General features: G+C 45.0%; 1 protein-coding gene across 3 annotated transcripts in view; it reads right to left on the bottom strand.

Annotated features, from left to right (window-relative positions):
• The window catches only part of LOC111266975 (retinoic acid receptor RXR-alpha-B), a 30,467-nt gene that overhangs the window by 3,385 nt on the left and 4,008 nt on the right, over nucleotides 1-23,074 (bottom strand). For 2 of the 3 annotated variants that reach the window (XM_022844889.2, XM_022844888.2), the window contains 4 exons: nucleotides 5,490-5,919; nucleotides 2,666-2,808; nucleotides 1,211-1,524; nucleotides 568-839 (listed from right to left, as the gene is read on the bottom strand). In XM_022844889.2, the coding sequence (XP_022700624.1) occupies nucleotides 568-839; nucleotides 1,211-1,524; nucleotides 2,666-2,808; nucleotides 5,490-5,919 (1,159 nt within the window). Of the gene's footprint in view, nucleotides 1-567; nucleotides 840-1,210; nucleotides 1,525-2,665; nucleotides 2,809-5,489; nucleotides 5,920-11,012; nucleotides 14,032-23,074 lie in introns of those variants that run through there. The other variant, XM_022844887.2, reaches the window with a different exon arrangement.

Below are 23,074 nucleotides of genomic sequence, written 5' to 3'. Positions count from 1 at the left end.
GGCGGAATGCGCTAAATTATTTGTAATATAATAAAATAAACAATCCCTACCGGATTTTTTTAAAGCCCATCATATTTGCCTTCACAATAGATGTGCTCTTCGGTATATGTTAAATCGAAATCAACATTAGCGACCAGTTTGTTATTCAGCTCTATATACCAAACATCGATTGTGACGATTGCATATCATACACAGGCGTTTATATGTTAACGGTGGGAGATAAACCATAAGAGACAATTTCTAACTGCACAAACCTAATTTAAGGTATAGCATGTATTTTTGTTCAAACTCAACTTTGTTGGGATTGCGAAAAACGGCTGGTCAGTCGAATAATTTAGGTGGCGCCCTTGTCTTTATGAGTGTTACAGGCGGTGCTTAGGCAGTGTAGGAGACCCACGCGTTTGCAAGTCCTAATGCGCATAGCAGTATCATTCGAACGAGTGTTCTCCTGAGGGTAACGTATATTCATATCATGATAGAACTGTGTGCTACGAGTCTAGGTCAGGGTGGATAAATAGCAATGGCCGCACCGATCATCTCCATCTTCCATAAATCAGAAATACGTACCTGTCAAAAATCAGTCCCACGCCCGCCTGATGGGCACTATCTCGCTGTACAACAAGCCCGGTGGCCAACACGATTCCATCCTTGACATGTATCGATTTATGAGAGAATCCCGCTATGAGCAATTCGTTCCAGCCGCACTTCAGCAACGTTGCTTGCTCTTGAGGGGGTAACTGTGTGAAATGTGGTATCATTCGGGCCCATGCTACCAATTGGTGGATTTGGCGATCAGCAGCCGTGTTCATTGACGTCACTGGATCCTGCGACGTTAGCAGCTAAACAAAACGCAAAACGGCACAGTATTTATTAGATGAGACCTTTGTTTATAATACAGAACGATCGTCTGACTGGCGGGTAGATCCTAGCTAATTTAATATGTGGCAGCATTGTTTATAGGATAGAAATAATTAATTGTCTAGTATAAAGTAAGCCACACTACAGTGACTAATTACAAACACTTACTAGTTAATAATATAACGAATAACCTAAATCCATTACGTGGTCATCATTGATTTAGTCGAAGAGGAGCAACAAGCAAGCCAGAACGAGACGACAAAAAATTAGTAACAAACTAAAGCCGTATATGCGTCAATGCTTTTAGCTTTTTGTCTCTTTTTTGTTTGTATTATTGTCAAAGGACACCTACATGCAATTCGACCTCGTTCGGTCTTTGGTCGACCCGCAGTTCAGCATCGGTAATACGTTCGATCGGCATCATCTCCAATACTGCGGCCTGTTGTTGGTAAAGCGCGTTGACCACGTGCGGTGAGCGGTTAACGCCTCCACCACTAACATTGGTCGCAATGTTGCCTCCGCCACCGCCGCCGCCACCGCCACCGCCGCCGCCGCCGCCGCCTCCCACCCCATTCACCTGATGGGCGTCTATCATGTCGTTGTTGTTGTTGCTTTCGGATCGATCCTTTCGTTGGCGTTCTTCTTGAACCGCTTCGCGTTTCATACCTGCTCGACGCGAAATAAATGCGACGATGTTCCCGCATTATAGAAACAGAAATCATAACACGTGTGGCCCTAGTTGCGAAGAGGGAACAAGCTCAATCTCTCTAAGAGTGTGCTTAGAGTACAGGTGATTATTCATAGAATGGGACAGCACGTTAGTTACTAATTTCACTGGTAGACAAAGAAGGCGCTCGGCAAAGGTCGCTTCACATTACGGTTGGAAGCACGTTAGAGTGTACCAGAATCCATTGCCTAACATACCGACGATACGTACTTTTTTTCTATAGGTATCCAGCTTGTAAATTAAGGCTCGCTGGCTGCTAATATAACATAAATAATTATTTGCATGTCGAATAATTTACGTAGCATTTCCGTATAATTCTGGCAGACTTGCGTAAGACTGGTTATTTACCGAGAAAATTCAGAAAAACACTAGACTAAGGCAAAATCTGTAGCTAAGCTGAAGACCATTTTCAGCAACTGTGACTATAAATCAGAGTTATAGAAAGGCAAACGTGTAAAGGTGACAGTGGCACTTGTTGGATTTACAGAAGTAAACTTGCCTCAAAAAGTTGGAATAGATGCTTTATTAAGTCTTGTAGCAGAATGCTGTCTATTATATTGTGAGTAACGTATCGAGTAGTCCTGTTTAAAATCTGAAGCATCTCGATATCGACGAGCCGAACACGATATTATGGCTGTAGCTAGTAGGTTACCAAGTGGTGTTGCAGGTCAACATTCTCTGACCAATTGTATAGAGCAACGCTAATTTAATTAGCAGAAAAGCTAGCCTTCAGCTTGTAATTATTGGACACCTAATGAGGTTGCACTGGGGCGACAAACGCCAGAAGCTATAGGCAGCTAATTAAGACAAAGACAGCGGGGAAAGCGAGCTAATTAATGAGATCGACGAACGAGATGTTTCTTCTCTCTCCTATGCAATTCGATGACAAGTTAAGACAGAATTACTAAACGGCTAATTTTCTGCGGCGTGTGGCGAATGGAAGTTTCAGCTATTTGGAATGCCCAATCGTGTCTCATATATCAAAGCAGTAACTGTGACGGGCGAAAAAAGAAGAATGAAACTTGAAGGTCACCGCTATAAGTCCCCCACGTCCTTTCAATAGCAGTAAGCGATACGTACCACATTGGAGGCATTTCTGATAGCGACAGTACTGGCAGCGATTCCTTTGTCGCTTGTCGATCAAACATCGTCGCTCTTCGCGACACGCATACGTTAGATCTTTACGAACGGTCCTCTTGAAGAAACCTTTACATCCTTCACAACTGCGGAACCGCACGAAACCAATGGGAAACCAGGTTATCTTCGAATAACTCCTTTCGCAGATAGCATGGATATGTGGCCACATGTATTTTGTTCGAGAATTTAATTTTTTTGTTTAAATTGCTAGGCACAGACAATCAAATGTGGACTAATATTGGATTTTGGTTACATTGTGTTAATAGACCGAATTCTCTACAGCGTTTGAAAGTTACTCCATTTTTTTTTATTCGGTTAACAGCAACTCTGGGAAGTGCTCCGGTTGCATAGAAAACAAAAGTTATTATAAGATGGGTTCAAATCTTAATTGATTCGGCCGAAATAGTTTTGCTACTTTTTTCTACAGCGTTTTCGTTGCAGCTTTTTCATAGATATTTTTGCTGATATATATGGGCAAAGTCCATATATATCAGCACTAGATACATCGTAACGTAATGGAAACTTGGTTAATTAATACACTCTCCTTCCCATGCTTAACAAGCTTTGTTGCAACAATGCCAATAAATTCTATAGATGTAGTTGATCAGACTTGCAAAGTCAGATCTAAGTTACCTCATGGGCTAGATTTTTGTGGCGCGATGACCAACTGAATATATCTGGCGTCTAATCAAAAATACCCGTAGTTAATTACTAACTCATTTTGTACGCCACTATAATCGCAATTTGTATAGGACCGCGTTATCCAGATCCACATAATCTGCGCCCTAAATGAGAAATATACATACATACATACATGAACGAATACAACACCAAACTAATCAACCACTTGTTCCTTCTAGCTTTTAATGATCTAAATTAATTTGACCTAGGAGGCCCTTACATACCGATCTTAGTTGGATCACTCTATATTTGTCAATATACTTCATTGGGGTCGTTACTTACCAAAGACTCAAAAGCTTGTCGCTTTACTACTAGGCCATGACGTAAAGACGCAGTGGAATTCAGCGAGTCAAAGTTGAACGCTATCGCACTTCTTAGCCGGTCGGCGAGCGCCTCTCCACGCACTCACAGAACACATATATTAAAGACATGTAGGAAAGCGCAAATGCATCTATTTGGTGGCAACACCAGCATTCTAGCCAAACTTGGTTGAGATACGCAAATCAATGCCCCCCATCAATTCCATCATCATAGTACAAACGGATTACGTACTGTTCCTACTATACTGTCGCGAGCCACAGTGAATGCGATTGGAATGATGCCAAGTAAGATCCGCGAACTTGCGTCGTTGACAACTACGGGACATCTAACAATGTTGCCATTTGACGACTGACTAAGTTTTAAAAGGATTTAAAAAAATCAAGTAGCACAAAATGACGACGACCGCAATGGTGGCAATGGTTGAATATATCGACCTGTTTACCGCAGATGCTACACTACATATGACCTTTATGATTGAACTAGCCAGTTAGACTGACTGTTTATGATATTGAGCTAGTTAAAGCTGAAAAGAAAGTAATTTTTCCACTGGACTGATAGCAATCAACGAACTTATTGATGGCAGTTTTTTTTATAGCTATGGTACAGGCGATGTCTTCATCCATTGTAATACTAACTTTGTGTATGACGAGCAAATCATTCATAAATAAATAAATAGCATACGATGAAGTACAATTTACTTGCTGTTCCATTCACTTAGCTTGACGTATGTTGACAAATTTTTACGTCAGCTAGCAGACTATGGAAACCACAGTGGCGTCGTCGGTACAGCGGCAAGATCTCGCCACGTCGCGCGTCCTAATTCTCAACCTTCTCTCCTGAACCAACCTTAGAACACCGACGTCGAACAGCATTTGCTGTCACTATGATTCTGACTGCCTGTCATTACGTTGGCAAGCATACAACAGCAAAACCGTTATAATCAAACGAACACGCTTAACCAGCGGGAAGGTGTCACGACGGCCTGCTCATTTTCATGTTGGATCCGCTAATCAACAACAGCAGCCATGGCAGCAGTGTCGGCGAGACAAAAGATACCCGTGACAACATTTGTGCGTTCGTTTTACATTACCTTTGACCAGTCGTACCTTCGAAACTTTTGGTTCGTCTGTTTCAATCTTGAGTTATTGATTTGGGACAGCACCAGTTGCTATTATTATGGCTGCTCCAAAATTATTCCCACAGATCGGAATCCGGGCTGTCCTTAAGAAAACCTACGACAGGTGTCCGATGCTTCGCCTGACATCACTAGCGATCCATTCAGAGACCGCTAGATTACTATCGATGATAACATCAATAGACTAGCTTAAAGTAGCTAATGGTCGGCTCATTAAAACCACAACACATTCACGAAAGGATACCGATAAGTGAAGATTCTAGCTAAGAAGGTATTTAGGCGTAAAGTGCAATCACACGTACATCGATTAACTATATACCGACTCAATACTGAATGCGTAACTGATTCATTTTAAAGGCCCGCTATAATTGCTACAAGAGGTCCAGGATGCAATGGGGGAGTAAAGAGGTTTACTCCGTAGTCTATATCAGACATAAATCGAAGTATGAAAACACATGGTAACTGATCGAAACTCAACAACGACACAGTAGAAACAACTGGATTCGTTAAACGCACGTGACCAGTTCTACTACATGAAGTACCTAAGGTCTTCTTAATAACTTCTCAATAATAATAAAATCATATAAAGAAATATCAGTAGCGGCAAAAACAAATAGCTTACTGACTGACCTGTAGACGCCATAGTGCTTGCCAGATGCCCTATCCCCGCAGATTGAGCAGAGATGCTTGGAATTAGACAGGGGATGGTTTGGAGGATAATTAGAGTTGCTAGGTGTTCCTGTGGGCGTCGTGGGTGTGATGGCGCCGCTCATTGCGGGTGGCGGCGTTGGACCGGAACCCCCAGGTGAAAGGGCGACCCCTCCGCTGCCCGTTGGCGTTGCTGGTTGGCTGATAAAAGTAAAACTCGTATTATTCGGCTGGACGCTTGTGGAACTGTTGTTTAACTGCTGGGAATTGGGATTTGCTGAGGTGAGCTGCGCAGGAGGAGAGGATGAGGCGCCAGGTGCACCCACGCCCACACCCACGCCCACGCCGACGCCAACTTGGCGCGTCGCAGAAATCGCCTGAAGGGGGACGCCACCGCCGGGTACAGCTTGGCCTGCAATCACAATAGCAAAGCACGCATTATCCAATAGAAACAGACTTGTGCAAGGGAATTTTGCCTGTCAAAAGGAAGCAGATAGCTATTTTGTATTAAATTTTTCACAAAAAAGCTTAAAAAAAGTAAAAGCCTACATGATACCACGGAAAACTAATTTCCTAACTAGAACTACTCAGCCCAAGAATTTTTCTTTGCATCGATCTGCTTCATTTGAAAAGCATAATACGTTGACAAAACAACGAACAGTAAGCTGTACAAGTTCGCTTGGAGTGCCGCTATGTGTTCTACTTCCGAAATTAAACGTTAGAGTGATCATGGAACTTGCAAAGTTCGCAGAATGCCTAAAGTCTAGTGGATAATACGCGTGTTTAGTGTATTCAAGTTTTTAAGCCAAGGCTTAGTGTATCACAGATGTCGAATCCCACTGTATCTAACGTTTTAACTAAATACGCCTAAACAATTACATCCTATTACTTATTTCCCATCACTATGTGTGGTCTCGATGTAAACATCTTTGACAAATAAAAAAAATCTTGGATTTTTCTTAATTCTTGAGAATACGAAACCTAGTGTGACACCAACATAAGGTCTCCTAAGATGTGCGGCGTGCACTTAAGAGTTAGCACAATGAGAACTGTAGGTCCCTAATATAACGACAATGGAACTATCTATATTCTAAGGGGCTGCGCTCACGTTACAATACTGACATTTCATTACAGAATAAAAGACAAGACGGTGGAAAAATAACAGAGATAAAAATCATGTCTCTAGATCGTTTCCTCTCCTTACTGGGGTGCACTTTATGCATGCCTAAGATAGCATCTACACGGAAGTTTTTTTCTTCTGTGTATGTAATTTAACATTGTAGCAGCACAATATATTATTAGAAATGCAGATATGCTGCATCACTGGCCACAACTTACTCCAACCGAATCTTCTGTCCGGTCATTTCTATTACAGCGCTACGCCGCATCCAATAAATCTTATTTGTGGCTAAAGGGCTTTTAAGTTTTTTGGAGGTATTGCATAAATGTCAAGTTACGTTCTCGTGTCCACAACTAGACGTCAACTTCTACTCTCCATTGAGCGAATATCGATTTTTTGTAGACAGGACCCAGTCACGCCTATCATGACAAAGATAAATTACTGTTTATGGAAATAGGACCATGAATAAAACTGGCTCAATGCGCAGATGGCTGTTACACAAAGAGCTATCATATCAAGGAGATAAAGCATTCGAGAACCTCGGAATTATATTCAAAAGTATGGGAACAGAACCTGACGGAGAAGTAGGGAGCGTTTGTTTCTTTTTTTTCTCAGGTCATTTTCAGATACGACCCCCACTTCTCTATCGCAGTTTTAACAACAATATCCCACATTTTCGCTGAGGAGAACACGCTATCTAAGCGATACGAGGCTCCAAATGGGTACGAAAGTTTTTGATACGATTTCGGTAGAATTTGGATTAAGATGTTTTTTTTTTTACTCACGAAAAGGCACATAAAGAATTCGTAGTTTGTTAACTGAATTTACACAGACACCCAATTTTAGATTCGCACTTTGTTTATCTTTTACGTTTCTATTTCGCCGGCCAAGTAATTCCTTGTAACTAACTGTCACAATCCCTGGAAAAACCAGGCTATATGTGTGCTTTGTGCTTAGTAGGCGTCAACTCAATAGGTGCAATTGGCGCTAGCCGTAGTGCAGATGTGGCTGAGTATTTTGTACATATGGTAAGCATGGTCGAGCACGTATTCTGCAAGTGTTCCGTACAGCGGCGGTAGCAGCAACAGCAACTGCAGGTGATTGGAAAAAATGCTCCATTTAAAATAATCGTATGTTTGGCTCAAAAAACAATCGAAAACGTTTCGACACCTTCGTTTTCCTGCACTTATCATTAGAGGTACTCAATTGTTAAACTAGTAGGATGCGCACATCGGTCAGCGGTACACTGCACACATGTAGTCAACGGCTGTCGCAGCATTATGTAATCAAGGACTTTTGTCTAACATGGCCTGTGTCAGGTTCCAAATTTGACAGCCTTGCATTTTAGCTTTGACGATAATTTTTGTTGTTAGTACGGAATCGACCTAGAGCGAAACAGTACTATATTGAGTTTGTGCGACGATCGTGGTTTTCCATCGATTTTTAGACGCCGGCTACATAAATCGAAGGACGACAATTCGTCGGTAACGGGTGTAGCTGCATAGCCAATGGCAAGCTTCGACTTAAACACATTACGGTTTAAGTCGACCAGAAATGGAAAACAGTTCATCCGCATTCAAGTGTTAAGTAAATTGAAAGACGAACTAGTTTATAAGACGTAATGCCCACACAGTGCGGGAAAATCACGTACTACCACCATTACTTTTAATCGCCTCCACCGCTAGAACCGTTGGACCTCGTCTGAAACGTCGCCTTACCCGCCTCGTGTCCGGCAGTCAGACTTAGACAGCAGGTGGAACTTGCGACAGGATATACTGATCTGATTCGACTCGTTTCGCGCGGATTACCAGTCATTGACACTAGTTCACTCGTGCCATCGAACAGAACATGTCTCTTGTAAATGAATGGCACAGCGTTACGAAAACGTCAGCCTCGTCCGCATATGACATAAACAACTTTGATGTCGCACTACTACGAATAAAGCTGCAGCGTAAAGCAAACAACTTTTACTACAGAGACAAACATTGCATTTGTGAGTATCAGACCGCATCAATTGTCAAATACGATCAGGCTCGCGCTAACGATAATTCCCTCAGAAATAGATAAGAATAATCTGGTTAGTATGTACAGATCTGGTTATATCTATCATGAATCTGCTAACACACTATCGACTATATTGTTACAGCAGGCGTAATCCGCAAGGCCAAGAGTATACGAACCTCTCGAACGAAGGTTAATAAATGCCGTATAGTATTCTATATCGTTGAAATTCGTCAATTCTATATGAGTTCAGCCGTTGTTGTTGACCGGCCCTTTCAGCCATACCGGCCGGATTCATTAGGTAGCTAACGTCAGTTACAAGTGCCATCTATCCGCAGTATATACAATGGAGTCGGTGAGGAAATGGGATGTTATTTCCTGGGTAGCGAAACAGCAGTTTGCAGCCGAGTGCTTGATGCTAACTGGGCTGATATTGCTTTGACGTAACAGCACGTGGGTTGCACTGCTCCTTTCGTCTAGCAGAACTCTATATTTATCAAACTCGGTAAAAACTTTATAGTAATTAAGTACGCTGATGCTTCAATAATTTGCTACACTGGGAGGCAACGATAGCACAATTTTCGTTGAACGGAAGCCTTGGTAACATTTACTTTACTAGGTAACCCTATGCGCGTATGCGTGAACTAAGTCGATTCTGTGTACATACATCACCTAATCACTTAAGAGTTATATGTAGTAGATGCTTAGTCTGAGATCTACGATTCTTAAGTGGGTCTAATTTATTGGCTAAGACGAAGCAGCATTTTCACAATTTGCAATGGGTTACTTTAGTAGTCACCTTCCTTTGATTAAGCTTTTCAGTCCTTTTGCAAGTCTGCCTATATAATTGATGCGTTCCTAATACGTGCTATCGAGTAACAAAATATTATAACATCTGTTAAAACAAGTTCATTCCTTGTCTATAATAGAAAAATAATACTACTACTACAGATTGACCTCTAAGCGCTCACGTTTGTAGACATCAAGCAAATAAACAAAGCTTGTGCGGAGGTCGAGATTCGTTCTTTAAAGTTATTCACGTGTAATTTACCTGCACAAAGTAAGGCTATCGTAACATCAGTAAATTTTACAGTTTTACGTGGACACGCATGCTGGCATCTAGGCTATAGTTGTTCTGACTACAGCCTAGATGTTTACTTTGACCGATTCCAGAAGTTCTGTCACTCGGTAACTTCAATTCAATCGTTTTCACGCCAGTTTAATCATAGTAATGCACGTAACGTTCGAGGCACGCATAGAGATGGACAAAGTAATGCTTAACAAGTCGAACCCATTGCTCTTCTTGAATCGGGAGGGCATTTACAGATAAAAAATTCTACTGCAAATAAACAAATGCTTATGGGATCATTAAGTCTCTAGGTTGTATTCGCTACTACCGTCCATTTTGTTTTGCCGCACGACCCATTACGATATAGCCTTAAATACTTCATACTTCATTTGGGCTAAACAGAGTCCAACGTTATCATGTCATCGGATCGTCACGAAAAAGATTAATTATGTTTTTTAAAGTTATTTTCGGCTATTACAAAGCGTCTCTGTGTGCTACTGAGATTATCTCATTTTGAATAAATTTGGTGTACGCCATTAAGGGTAGCCGTGAACAAATAATACCAGCAGTAAGCCATATTCGGCTTACCTGTGCCTATAGCTTTTATGATTACATCGGCTCGCAGGTTAAAGGCCCATTCCGTCTGCGCGGTCAGCTTGTCGAAGCGTTGATCGACAAAAAATCTACAATAATAGGAGCCATTCTAACGAAGAAATAACAACAAGTATTATAACTAGTGTGTATGTGCGTTAGCATTCAGTGTTGCACCATCTCAAGTTGAAAGTTATAATATTAAGACAAGTTTGTTACGTTACACTTGAGCCAGACGTCGTCTACTGAGATATATACCCCCCCCCCCTCCTTTCGAAATCTTACAGATATCATAATAATTTGTAATTTGGTCACAGTGTTTGATACATAAAGTGCTCCCACAAAACATTGCGTTTATAAAAATGGATGAAACTCTTACAAGTAACAAAAAAATAACCGTTTGCTTTCTATCTCAAATCCTAACGTGTTCCTCATTCAAGCCACGGAACACATCGACACATCGCCGTTCGTACATCGGTATATCCGTTCTATGTAACATGGATCAAAAATCTTCACAGTTTGAGACGCTTTATTTTACATCTGATCTTATTTTCAAAATGTCAAGAAACTTTTGCCTCAGCTTGTGTATAGATAGGGCCCAAATTAAATAATAAAGGTGCTGGACAAAATTAGCTGCTCGCATAGTCTCAGCGCTAGAAGTCCCTAAGTGACATTTACATTGCTCGTAGAATGGATGAGTAAGGTAGAAGAAAACAAAAAATACCACTTGTCCAACTGGTTTGCGATGCTTCCGGTGAGGTGGGAGCACTTAGTGCAGATGGTGACGAGACGGGTAAAGGACAAATTACGCCTCCGGGACCCAACGCCGTGACGGATCCCATCGTTGCGACTCCGGCTCCCTGCAGTAGCGCTGTTACTGGCACTTTTGGCCGATCCTTTTTATACATTGTATCGTGTCAAGTTGTTTGAGGTGACTGAAGGAGTATCTTTACTTCATACGGTGGCTGCTATACTTGCAATTCTTTCTGTTATTTTCTGGTGTATTATGTTCGTCCCTTCGTGTTCGTCTTCTGATTTTCCCTTATTGTCTCCTGGCTTAGAAGAAACGACGTATATAGAGCTATGAAATCACAGTGAGGGTAAGAACGCACATTGATATAATCACATCACAATGCCATCACATTAATCAGAATTATCATTCCATGGGAAGTGATAACCGACTCATTGTTCCTATTACTCTTATGTTAGGATTCCTCTGCTTATTTTTGTTGCAGATATTGCTGCTAACGAGGATGCTGATTTTAGTTGAGCTCGCGGTGAACTTTACGGAATATGCGTACCAGTTCAGTTTGGTTATTGTTGTTGTCCTTGTTGCTGCTGTTATTGATGTGCAACTAAAACCTCGTGGCTGTATCCGGTGTCCCGATGCCCGTTGTCTTTATTGCAATAGTCTATTAGATCAACAAAGCTGTGATAACTGCCTGAGGCTATGTTCCCAGTGGCGGGTACGGTAGCAGTGGGCTGGCGTACTCTGGCTACAGTGTGGACGCTACCTGACCGGCAATCCTTGCGAGAATACCGCTTGGATTGGCCGGCGCGGTAACAAAGGCACATCGCCGATTGACGACGCCTGTGTAGCGCTGTGGATCTTCCCTGATCCTTTTTTGTTTTTATATGATAGTTATACGTGAGAAATTTTAAATGAGATTTTCGTGCGAACCGTTTATGCGAACATCGATGCTCGGTCGTCATTCAGGAGGCTAACACCCCAATGGCGAGGAGCGAGGACAAATAAAGAGCCTCAGACTTGGGCCTATCATCTGGTAGGGAATGCTTGAGAAATCATCCGTCCTTGCCATCGCGGCCGATCCATCAGCAACAGTTACCGCAGCAGCAGGACCACGGGTAGCAGTTAAACTTATTGCTAGAAAATCGACGCGAACCGTGGGACTAATTGGTGAGTGCTCGTTTTGTAAGCGGCGGAAACAGCTGATCCCTGGACATGGTAAGCCAAGGCTATAGAGAGAAAGCACCCGTTTTTATCACTACCAATCCCATCTATCGTAGACGCGGCCTTGATAGGTAGAAAAAGGTCACTTTTCACAGTGTCAGTTGTTTGTAGCCGACGTTCATTTGTGGATAGAATTGAAGCGGTTGGTGTTTGTAGGAGATGTGATAATTATTTGCACAATTAGGTACCTACGAGACGAACGGGGATTTCTTAATGAGTTTATTCTTCGGAATAGCATGACATATATATATTACAAGTACACCTTTACCTCCACCATATCCTAACCAGTTGACACGACAGCATGAACAAATAAGTAGAGCTAGAATCACTCAAAATAGCTGCACGGTTTCAATTTAGTAATCCTGACCATGTGTACAAACGCTTTACTGGAATAGAAATACCCCGTATAGAAAGCCGGACGGGTAACCCGTTCAGCTCGCGTCACAGCTGTGAAAATTATCACTGATAAAACACAGATGGGGGAGCGTGGCGCGGGGGTGAAAAAAAGCAACAGCTGCCGTCATACAGGAACAGGCTCACTCTGACTTGTGTGTATTTGAGCACTTCGAGGGACGGATTGTAGCACCAGAAGATACGAATCACTTCCCTTTTCGCATCAGTTGATAATAAATATCCACTCTCATGCACGCACTATACATGCAAACAACAGCAATAAAAACAACAACGGGTCAACTCAAGTAGACGTTTCTAGACACCCCCACATATTCTTGAACTGAGCTAGTGGCCAGGCAGGTCACTGGGTTGTTTAGCGAGTTCGGTTTCTTGCCAGTTGGTCTGGTGTCGTCCCATTTTGTCAGCCTGCACCATAACGACACCAATGACACTTGTGATAGCCACCGAACAAGCCGATGTTCCAGTCACGGGAAGAGTCGTTCGGCACGTACGCGGTACAATCGCGGCGGCTGACTGCTGTCGTCTTAGCGGCTAGTGACGAACGAGTGAACAAACACGGGCCGTACGTTCGACTACTGTCAATCTTGGTGAGAATCGTAGTAATTTATGTCAGGACCAATTTAACCTAGCTGGTTCCTACGGCTTGACGTTATCGTTGGTCGCAGTGGCGGTCGATCCTTGCAGTTCGCAGCAGCAGTCGGTTCAGCTATCCACCGCTCGGTGGGTATGTATTCGTTGAGGTAGGTGGAGATGCAGGTAACACGGCCACCGTAGCTGTTGATTACTTGGCTGGCTGGCTGGCTGGCTGTCCGACCCTTCGGTTTTTTGATTGTGTTCCTGGTGCGGACGTTCCTGCTGTTGTATCCTGTGGCTCACACAACCACTCCTTATCAAGTCATTCATTCATTGTTGCCAATTGTGTGGGCACATATTGCAGCCGGCTTAAGCCTGAGTCTATTGCTGCGGCTGTTTCGATGATACTATTGCAAATGCTGCTGATGCTGCTACCACGGCGTGCTGCTGTACACATCTCTTTCGTAGTGTAATGACGATGTTGCTTGCAGCAGCAGCAGCAGCAGCAGCAGCAGCAGCAGCATTAGTGGTGGTCGACGTTGACGGCAGTGCCTGCTGACTGTGGCTGCTGCTTCTGCTGTTGCCGCCGTTGTGTGTTAGTGGGTCAGCTAGCGAGAGCGGGGCGAATGACCTCCTTTCGGCCTCGCGGCGCGCTCCGACCGACCGATTGACCAAGCGTCGTCGTCGTCGTCGCCGCCGCCGCCGCCGCCGCCGTCGCCGTCGCCGTCGCCGCTTTGCTACAACGGCCGCGTCAACTGATGCTACCACGACTGTGAACAACTACTACTGCGGACACTTCAACAGCCAATGCAACTACTGGCACCAACAGCGATGCGGTCGCTACTGTTGTCGCAATAGCGTTAGCAATAGCCGCAATAAACAGCGCCGGTAAAACTAGCTGCGGGTTGTTGCTGATTGATCAACTAAAAGCGGTGATAGTGACGGCTCTTTTCTGTTGTTGGTGTTGGCGATGGTAGCGATGCTATGCTGGAAGCGATTGGGGCAGTATCGACCTTTCTAATTTCGTGTTGTTGTTGCATCGCCATATATTTAACAGCAACCCTTACGAACGAATGGCGGTGATCTTGTCGATACGATTAGATTCCGATTGGTATGACATATATCGTGAGTGGAAGGTTTTTCGAAATCCGATATTTTTACGGCGGGCAAATATTACACTTTTTACGATGAAGCTTTTGAACACTTAGACTTTGATTTGGATTCTATTTATATCCAACTAACTGAGCGAAATGCACCTACCCGGACACAAGTTCGGGCACACTGACTACAAACAAGGACCGACCCATCAAGCCGAAGCCCAAAATAACGATAACGTATTTGGCATTGTTTTGCTTTACGTTACTTTGTCAGACCTTCTTGATATTGACGGTTGTTCTACGTTGACAAGGCCGTTTAATTCGACCGGGACTTCAGTCACTCACTGCCACCCTTCGCAGTCACCCAGCCACCCGACCGGCGTCGCAAATCAGTCACTCGCTAGGTGCGTCTGTGTTGCTGTCTCTAGTTCAGCGTCAGTTCGCCTTCCCTCAGTTCCTCAAGGCCACGCTTTTGGCGGCTGCAGCGTCGTCGGCCGCAGCGTTAATCATAAAAACAGCCGATGCTGAGCATCGTGCCCGAACTCGGCCAGTCGACCGCTCGTACACTGTTTATAGATGTATGAGAAGATCTATCTCTCGTGTTGCGTGTGCCACTTCAATATACTATACACGCGATCTGCTTTTTTATTGTCATCGCTCAGCTATATATACATATATATACATCCGTCACATGACACCGTTGTTCTGTGTTTATATACTTTATATAGATCGTTGTCTGTGGGCAGCAATTACCTTTGCAAGTTGGCAAATGAACTCCGTGAATACGTGGAATCTGTATGATACGACCTCTTTAAGGCACAACTATAACGATGGACATTTTACCGAGAGGAGAAAATGCACTTCGTTCGAAACAAGCGAAATTTCCTCGACGTGTTACACTCCATGGATGTCACGCAATGCCTGGTTAGGTTCAAATTCACTAAAAACGCATCTCTCTCTAGCAACAATTTTTACTTTTTGTTTATTAAGAAATTTACTGGACAGGCTGCTTCTTTGCACACGGAAATGCTAGGTGACAACTGATTCATACCACTTCGGGATTTGCACTGTTCCACTTCCTAAGATCTATTAGAGTACAGCAGCGACGTTGGCGACGTGTCTACGCAACTAGCGTACACGCACGTAACCGTGATTGCCTATTTAGGGCCCGTTCGTGGCATCTGTGTCTTCATACAGCTGTATGATGAAGTAGTGAAAAGCAGGATCTCCTATTTGACGCCGGCCGCCTAAACTTTCCTTCGATTTTCGTCCTCGTTCTTCTCGACAACGACGATCTTTCGACAAAGTTTGTGCTTCTCTATTTTTACAGTTGTTGTTTTTTGCACAGTTTCGCTTGCGTTGATTGGACCTTACGCCGGATATCGTTCTTGCTTCTGCTGTTTGTTCGTAGCCGTTCTTACCCGTCGTGACGTCTGCGCTGAGCGCTGGTGCCGAGGTTGACTGCGTCGTTTTCTCGCTGCTTTGCTGTCGTCTATAACTGCAGCGGCTGCCGCGTCCGCTGCGTCTGGCGTCGTGCTCTTTTTGGCCGCGGTCGGGTTTTGCTGTTGCTGTTGCTGTAGCTACCGGGAGCTCCCGGATCCCTGGCAACGCTGGCTGGTGCTGATACCACTGTGTTCTTAATAGTGATGATGATGGCGGTGGCGGACGCCGCGCTTGGTGCTGCTCCGACGGCTGCTATTTCGGTGGCTGGATATCGGCCGTGGCCCGCGCTTGCTGCTGGCTCTGTTTATGCGACGGTCTATGTATATGTGCGCATGCGAGTGCTTCGCGCCGTGTCGTCGGCGTAAACATCATCCCGCACCGACAGACCGATTAATCAAGCGACCGACCAACCGACAATGCCGTAGCCTCTGGCCGCTTGCTCGTTCGCCAGACCGCCACATGTTGTTGTCGCAACGGCAGCAATAGTAGCTGCCGCTGCTGCTGTTGCTCCTGCTCCTGCTTACGCTGTTGTAACCGACGACGGAGGGCTGGCGCTTGCCACAGTCGGGCGCCGGTTCTCCTCTCTCAATGAGGGACCTAGACGATCCGTTCTGTGCGTGTCCACCCTTGTCCTTCCTTTATTCATCTAGACTCCTCATTTGTTCGTTCATCCGTCCGTCCGTTCATCTGTCTACCCGCTGTTGCTACAGCTGCAGCGTTCTCGACGGATCAACTACGCCAGGCCACTGGTGGCCGGCCACCCGCCCGTCATCCGCCGGCAGTCCGTAAAACTGACTGGCCTTGTGCTTTCTCCTTTTCGTGCATGCCCCTTCTCTAGGCCTGTCTCTCTACCGTTGTTTTGTCTGTCTGTTTGTGTGTGTTTCGGCTTATGTATGTGTTTCTGTACTTATACACCCGTATCTATGTATATGCATATATAAATATATAGAATCGATTCATCTGATCCACCTGCTAGCTTACCTGCTACTCCCATTGCTGTTGAAGCAGCATACGTTTACTCTATTGTACTATAGGAACGGGAACAGTGCGCGGGTGTTAATACAGCACATGACAAAAGCAGAATCTCCACAAACTCAGACCGTGAATGGAGTCGAACTTCTAAGATTATTATCTGCCACTTCCACGTTTTATTACATTGCAAGTTGACAACACTACGTTGGCATTAAGATCGCAACAAATGATTTCAACCGCTACTTAACCGGTTTACATAGAACGTGTAAAGAAAGCTGATGATGTTATAATAGTTGGCGCCATCCCGACTTCTGCCGGCCCTACTACTGCTGCCGACGTGCTTGTAGTTGTTTGCATGGCTTCCGATCTGGCGTCCGCATTTTCTTCAGCAGTCCTCCACTCAATCAGTCAACGAATCAGCCAGCCCTGGCGCTAACAACGATGACGATGAAGCCCCCAACGACATCGAAAACGAGTCCGGCATCCAATTGCTTTTCATTGCGTCGTACGACTGCGCGTTAGAAAAAAAAAACCAAAAGCCGTGGAGCAGCAAAACAACCAGACCGGAGGCCTCTTGCAGAACATACCACTGGATCACCATCGACTTGCTGATTCTATGTACCTCCTCGTTTACCTTCCCCATCATAGCAGGAGTTTTTTTTGGAATCAACACCATAGAAGAGGGCTACACAGCGACTCTGTTAATCAGTCTTACATGTCGAACTTTTGATACAGAAGATCAGAAGGTCTGAATGTCTTGTTTGCTGGCCGAATGCTATTGTTGGAGATGTTCTGTTATGACGTTGCCGTTAAATCTGCCTCTCTTCGTTCGACATCGCTTCTGTCGACTCCAAATTTCGGCACCTACCTTCATAAGTAGCACTCTAACGCTACCACCGCTGGTTGTCGATTGTACTAGAACTAGTGCTGCTACTATCAGATCCGAAAGCCATGTCCTTGTCGAGTATTATGTATTTCATTACTGGCGGTTTACCATAGGCGGCTTCTCGACAAATGATCGTCAGACACTTTTCTGGTGTTCTCTTGATTTCTTTCTGCTGCTGCTTCCCCAATCCTCTCCTTTTACTGCCACGCTGCTACTGCTTTTTTCTAGCCGACATTGCTGTTTCGTTCCCTTCAGCTGGTTTTTTCTGGGGTTGCGGGGGCTGCACCGAAGCTCCGCGCATCCAACCTGTGTGCGACGCATTCGCATGCCAAGCTCTTCTTCACCATTCCTCCGGTCGTTGTTGCTGCCGTCGCTGACGTCGTCGCCTTCAGCGCGGCGTTTCAACGTTACGTGGATGCTACTGCCGATGCGGCATCAGACTGTGAGCGCAGCATGCACGGCCGGCCAAATGCTAACGTCAACAGCAATATCAGCACGCATGGCAGCAATATATTGCGGACACCAGAACGTTAAATGGAAATGATTACGAAGCTTAGCGTAGCCAAGACGCATCTACAACGGCAATCCGTGCTCCTCTCAGATAGCGAGAACATATGGACTTAAGTCGAACAAGCGCAACCTGAGCTGATCGATTACCGACTTTATTTTTTGCGCGCTGAACAATCAAATTGTCCATCCGAGCTCCGCCGATGTCTGGCACTGGCTAGCGATATCCTCGTAGCTTACCAACTTCTCTCAGACTGTCTCTACTATCTGAATAGAGAAAACTGCTAACGAACCGGCCCGGCTTTCTCGGTCAGTCGCCTGCTATTTTATCTATGCGGCATGTCTCGGCATTTTTGAAACAAAATCCTTCTAAATTCTGCCACTATCGTAGTTGGCCTCATCCTCTTGCTCTCCTTCCTCATTGGCCAACTTCCCCCTCTTCCCTCCCTCCAGCTTCCCTCATCGTATCTCACTTCTTGTGTAAATTCTCCTTTCGCTTCGGCACCGAAGCCTCGGAGAACTCCCTATATATATACACTATCTGTAGATTCTTCTGCCTAATTTCTGGGTCTCTATGTTTGTGCGCGCAAACTTTTACGCAGACCAGCATGCACACGTGCCCAAAGCAGAGTGGCACGACCAGATATTAGTTGAGACGTCCATATACCAAGCAGCGGTTCTGATCTAAGCGCATAACACAAATACAAAAATGATTCGATGGGAGGAAATTTACCCCGGACACAGTCAACCAATTTCTGCTGCTGCTACTTCTGTTGTTAACGTTGCTGCCGCCGTTTTCAAAGTATGCTGACTGACAACAGACAGCATAATTTGAAATAACCTGTTGTTGTTTTCAAGCCAGAAGTAAGCATGGACGGAAAAATTACTGTGCTTCGATCGACGGTTCGTTCGCTCTTCAGTAACTGACTACATTTTTGTGGCGTGTCATATCAGGGGGACTGACGCGATTCTCTGCAGAGCACTGGGTTTATGGGTCAGTCTAGCGAACAAAAGTGAGTCGATCGAGTGTACGCATACACTGTCATGTAACAAATGTGCGAATGTGGATGATGATCTCTGCTCGTTTTTTCTCTTGGGAACCGACCGGCAAGTTACAAGCTGCATGAGATGTGCGTGTACTGGCTGCTCAGATTGGGCTGGGGTGTTGACCCACGCCGTAATAGCAACAGCCCAAAGGGCGAGATATACTGTGACCTCGGAACGATCCGATTAAAAAGACAGAACTTTTCTTCGCTGCGATAGTCCTAAAAGAGATTTTTGGCTGAGAAATCAATCAATAGATATGTTACCATGATTAAGGAGTGCTACATTGTTTGAAAATAGTCTAGCCAGGTATTGAAATAATATAATTGTTAAAATGCAGTAGATATGGCGTAAAGGCATAACAACTCTAAATGTTCAGGCTCGAATCGTACTATGACTACAAGTAATTATTGTAGAACATCGTGTTTAATCGGGTAAAGTATAATTTGCTTAGAATCAGTGTCTTGTCGAGAAACTACGAGCTCCATTTGATGATTGCGTCATGACATTTTACAGGAGTGATCTCATTTTTCGTTAAGGTCATACTAAATTGCATTATTATCCCGCGGATAATCTAAGCGTGTGGAACACGCGTCCTGTAATAAAGGCTGTTCTGATATGCTTGAATAAAACTCCATCGACACGGCAGGTACTGTGACAACTTTCAAATATCTTACTAACAATCATAATCAATGCAGAGTTGAAAGGCCTGTGCAAAGTTATTGTTGAAGTAATCGTATTCTACTCGATAAGTTTCTATATACCGCGATGCATTTCTAGTTACGGATAGGTTTTTAGCGCGTGTTCCACGTACGAGTGTAACTAAACACGATACGATTTGACTAATTCTTAGATAATTCCTAGTGAAACTTTAAAACCACTATTTAATTTTGATCGTGTCGTTCTATTCAGTTTTCATTATCTCCTTTTCCTTCACCATTCATTTTCGTATCACAAGTTAACAGATTTTTTAAACGGCCTCGTCGCCAATGTAAATTGAGCAAAAAAAGGGCCCTCCCTTGTTTTTCCCGACTGCTAACTCTTAAACAGCGAATAAACAACTGGACCCACGTCTCAATGCTCCGTCCAAAGGTGCTCAGGGATTGACAAAGGGCAAAGCCACCCTGCGAGCGTGTGTGAGTATGCTAGTGTGTGTCCGTGTACTACTTTGCAGCCTGAGAAACCCGGCTCGCTAGGGTTTCTGACCTCATACGCATCGAGGTCAGCGGTTCAAGGCCGACCACCAGAGCGGTCCGGCAGAAGCCTGAGCCCATAGCCCTGTTGTAGAGAACAGCAGCAAAGAGGACATAGGGCATTAGCACGTAGTTAGATAGGCTGTATCGCGGTGGCCCACCAATCGATAGCCTCTAGCCAGTTACGCAGGCACGCAGAGACTTGCGAGAGGCAATCGTAGGATACCAAAGGCTCTGAAACAAGTAGGACCATTGCCGCGAATGCTGCCAATGCTTTAGGTTCGCCGTTCTACTGTCGTATCTGCTGCACCATGCCCATGCCCTAGGGACTATACACAATGTCTAGAGTGCAGTATTACACGAACCTCAACCTCTTCTTTGTGTTGGTGTGTGTGCTGTGCTTATTGTGTACTAGACCTGGACAAAGCGTTCACCGAACGGGAGCGCTAATCCTTAGAATGGCAGAATTTGTAAAAGCTGTTCAGTATCAGCGGTCGAAGCCTTACTTGGCCCAGTGTAACCCAGGTCGCACCCAGCAGATGGTGACAATAGTCAGACAGAAACAGCAGAATAAAAAACCATACTAAATCGCTCGACGGGCCTGCCACATTGCAACGATACAGTAGCGAGTAAAAAACATTTTATTGTTCTTGTAAATGCAATTATCGGTAGCACACGATATATAATTATTAATTATCGGTCAGCAGCACCTATTTTTTTTACAGCACAAGCCGGTGGCCCCAGAGACTGAACATCAAAAACAAGCACGCGCATTCACTTAAAGCTGTTCCTTTATTTTGCGTCCACCCTATTCAAAGCTCGCTTTCTTCACACTGCGCATTGTGCTAGGGTCTCGCTGCTGCCGAATAGATATACGACAACAAGCATATTACAGTGGGCAGCTGACGACAAGCTATGCGAAAAGGTAATCACATCATAACCAGACGAACGCTACAACTACGCTGGTCCCAGTGGGTCGCTCTGCTCTATGTTGACGCCGTTTCAGCTGACGCCGCAGCCGTCATCGCAAATGGCCATTGCCGCCGTCCCTTTGCCACGGGCCGTTCGCTATTGGCTGGCTCTGCGGATCGCTGCGCGCTGCAGACTGATATTAAACTTTCAACACTCTATGGACTACACTAGTAGCAGTAGTTGTAGCAGCAAAAAAACATAAGTAGCTATGACACCAATCATGTATTTGAAGGAGTTGGGCCCACTGAGTGGCGGGTCATTTCGTAAGAGAAAAAGCCAGAATGGGTTGAGGAGCCCCCACAGCAGCGACAATGACAGCAGAACAGAAGCCCCTTCTGAGGCGGCTTAGAAGGGTTCTCCAGCCCGCCTGTCGGCGAGTTGATAATGTGCGACATTGCATACTCTGAAAAGCCCCGGTGGCAGGAGCAGCAGAAATAAATAACGATTGTGGAGCGCACGTAAGTTAGTAGTCGTGTCAGTCTGTTAAGAGCAAACCGATGAAGGCTGGAAAGAGGGCAACCTTCTTAACCTAGCTATATGATACAATAAGCACTTGTTGTTCCTCAGTACTAACAACTTTCTTCGACGGCGAGCCGGCGAGCCTGCCGCCGACAGGCTGATAATCAGACTGGCACAATGATCTGGTCGGCTTGTCTGTGCACCCGTCTGTCGGCCTGCTTGTTCGTCGGTCGTGCGCGAACGCCGCGGCGGCTGCAGCGGGCTATTCGTTGCTGCCGCCATTCTATATTTGCCCTAGCCGCGAGCGTGGCCTTGAGGGTACGATGAACTCCGTCGCCGCTCGCACTGCCGGATCGGCGCCGGCCATACCGCCGCCGACGGCTGCGGCCGCCGCAACAGAAACCATGCGCCAATGACATCGACTGTCGCGTTAACAACGGCCACAGCAGCAATCAAGTTACCGCTTGGCATTGGCACAAAACCCTCACAAGTCAGCAAGTCGTAGTAACCAGTCAATGACAACATCACTACACTATAAGCACGATTGGTGTCGGCGTTGCCGTCTTCAGCGTTGTAGCAGCGCGATACCAACACCAGAGAGTCGTTCTATCATAACTATGATAGAACGACTCTCTGGTAGGTCTGGAGAGGTCCCCATTGTTGTCAGTGGCATCGGCGCGTCTATGGAACAACAATTGTTGATGAGCAGTCGGCAACGAGTCGCTTGAGTCTGAGCTGGGGCTGGTACAGAGACAAAGGCTATTCAACTACCGACACAGAGTGAAGGAGGGATAGAAAGGGCAAAACTGACAAAGGTAAAAACAGAGAAAGAGAGATTGGACCAGCGATGGAAATCCATGAGAAATCGTTTGTGCAACGTCTTGTAGTTGTCCATTGGCGAACTCTTTTGCGTGCAGCATAAACAAAAAGTTAACACGCCGGAGCACGTACATGCAAAAAAAAAATAAATATGCGAGCTCAGATTGACAGGCAGGGCGTCAGATGGGAATAGTCAGTTTCGTACATACCAACTTAGTATGTAGAAATCACAACTGACATGCAGAAGGATAGACCTGCTACTCTTCGGTTGTATTAAGCATATAATTAATAATGAACACACACAGTTGTTCAATGCCAAAAGTGGTTCTTAGAGACATCCACTTCTGACGAATTCCCGTCAGAATTCAATTACACACCCGCCACTGTACTGTACATGGGAACGGTGGAATAGGCAAACTCGATAGGTAGTGACAC

The sequence above is a fragment of the Varroa jacobsoni genome, unplaced genomic scaffold, assembly GCF_002532875.2.
Source record: "Varroa jacobsoni isolate VJ856 unplaced genomic scaffold, vjacob_1.0 scaffold_1134, whole genome shotgun sequence".
Lineage (NCBI taxonomy): Eukaryota > Metazoa > Arthropoda > Arachnida > Mesostigmata > Varroidae > Varroa > Varroa jacobsoni.
The sequence above is the reverse complement of the archived record's forward strand: the minus strand, read 5'-3'. Positions and strand labels throughout refer to the sequence as shown.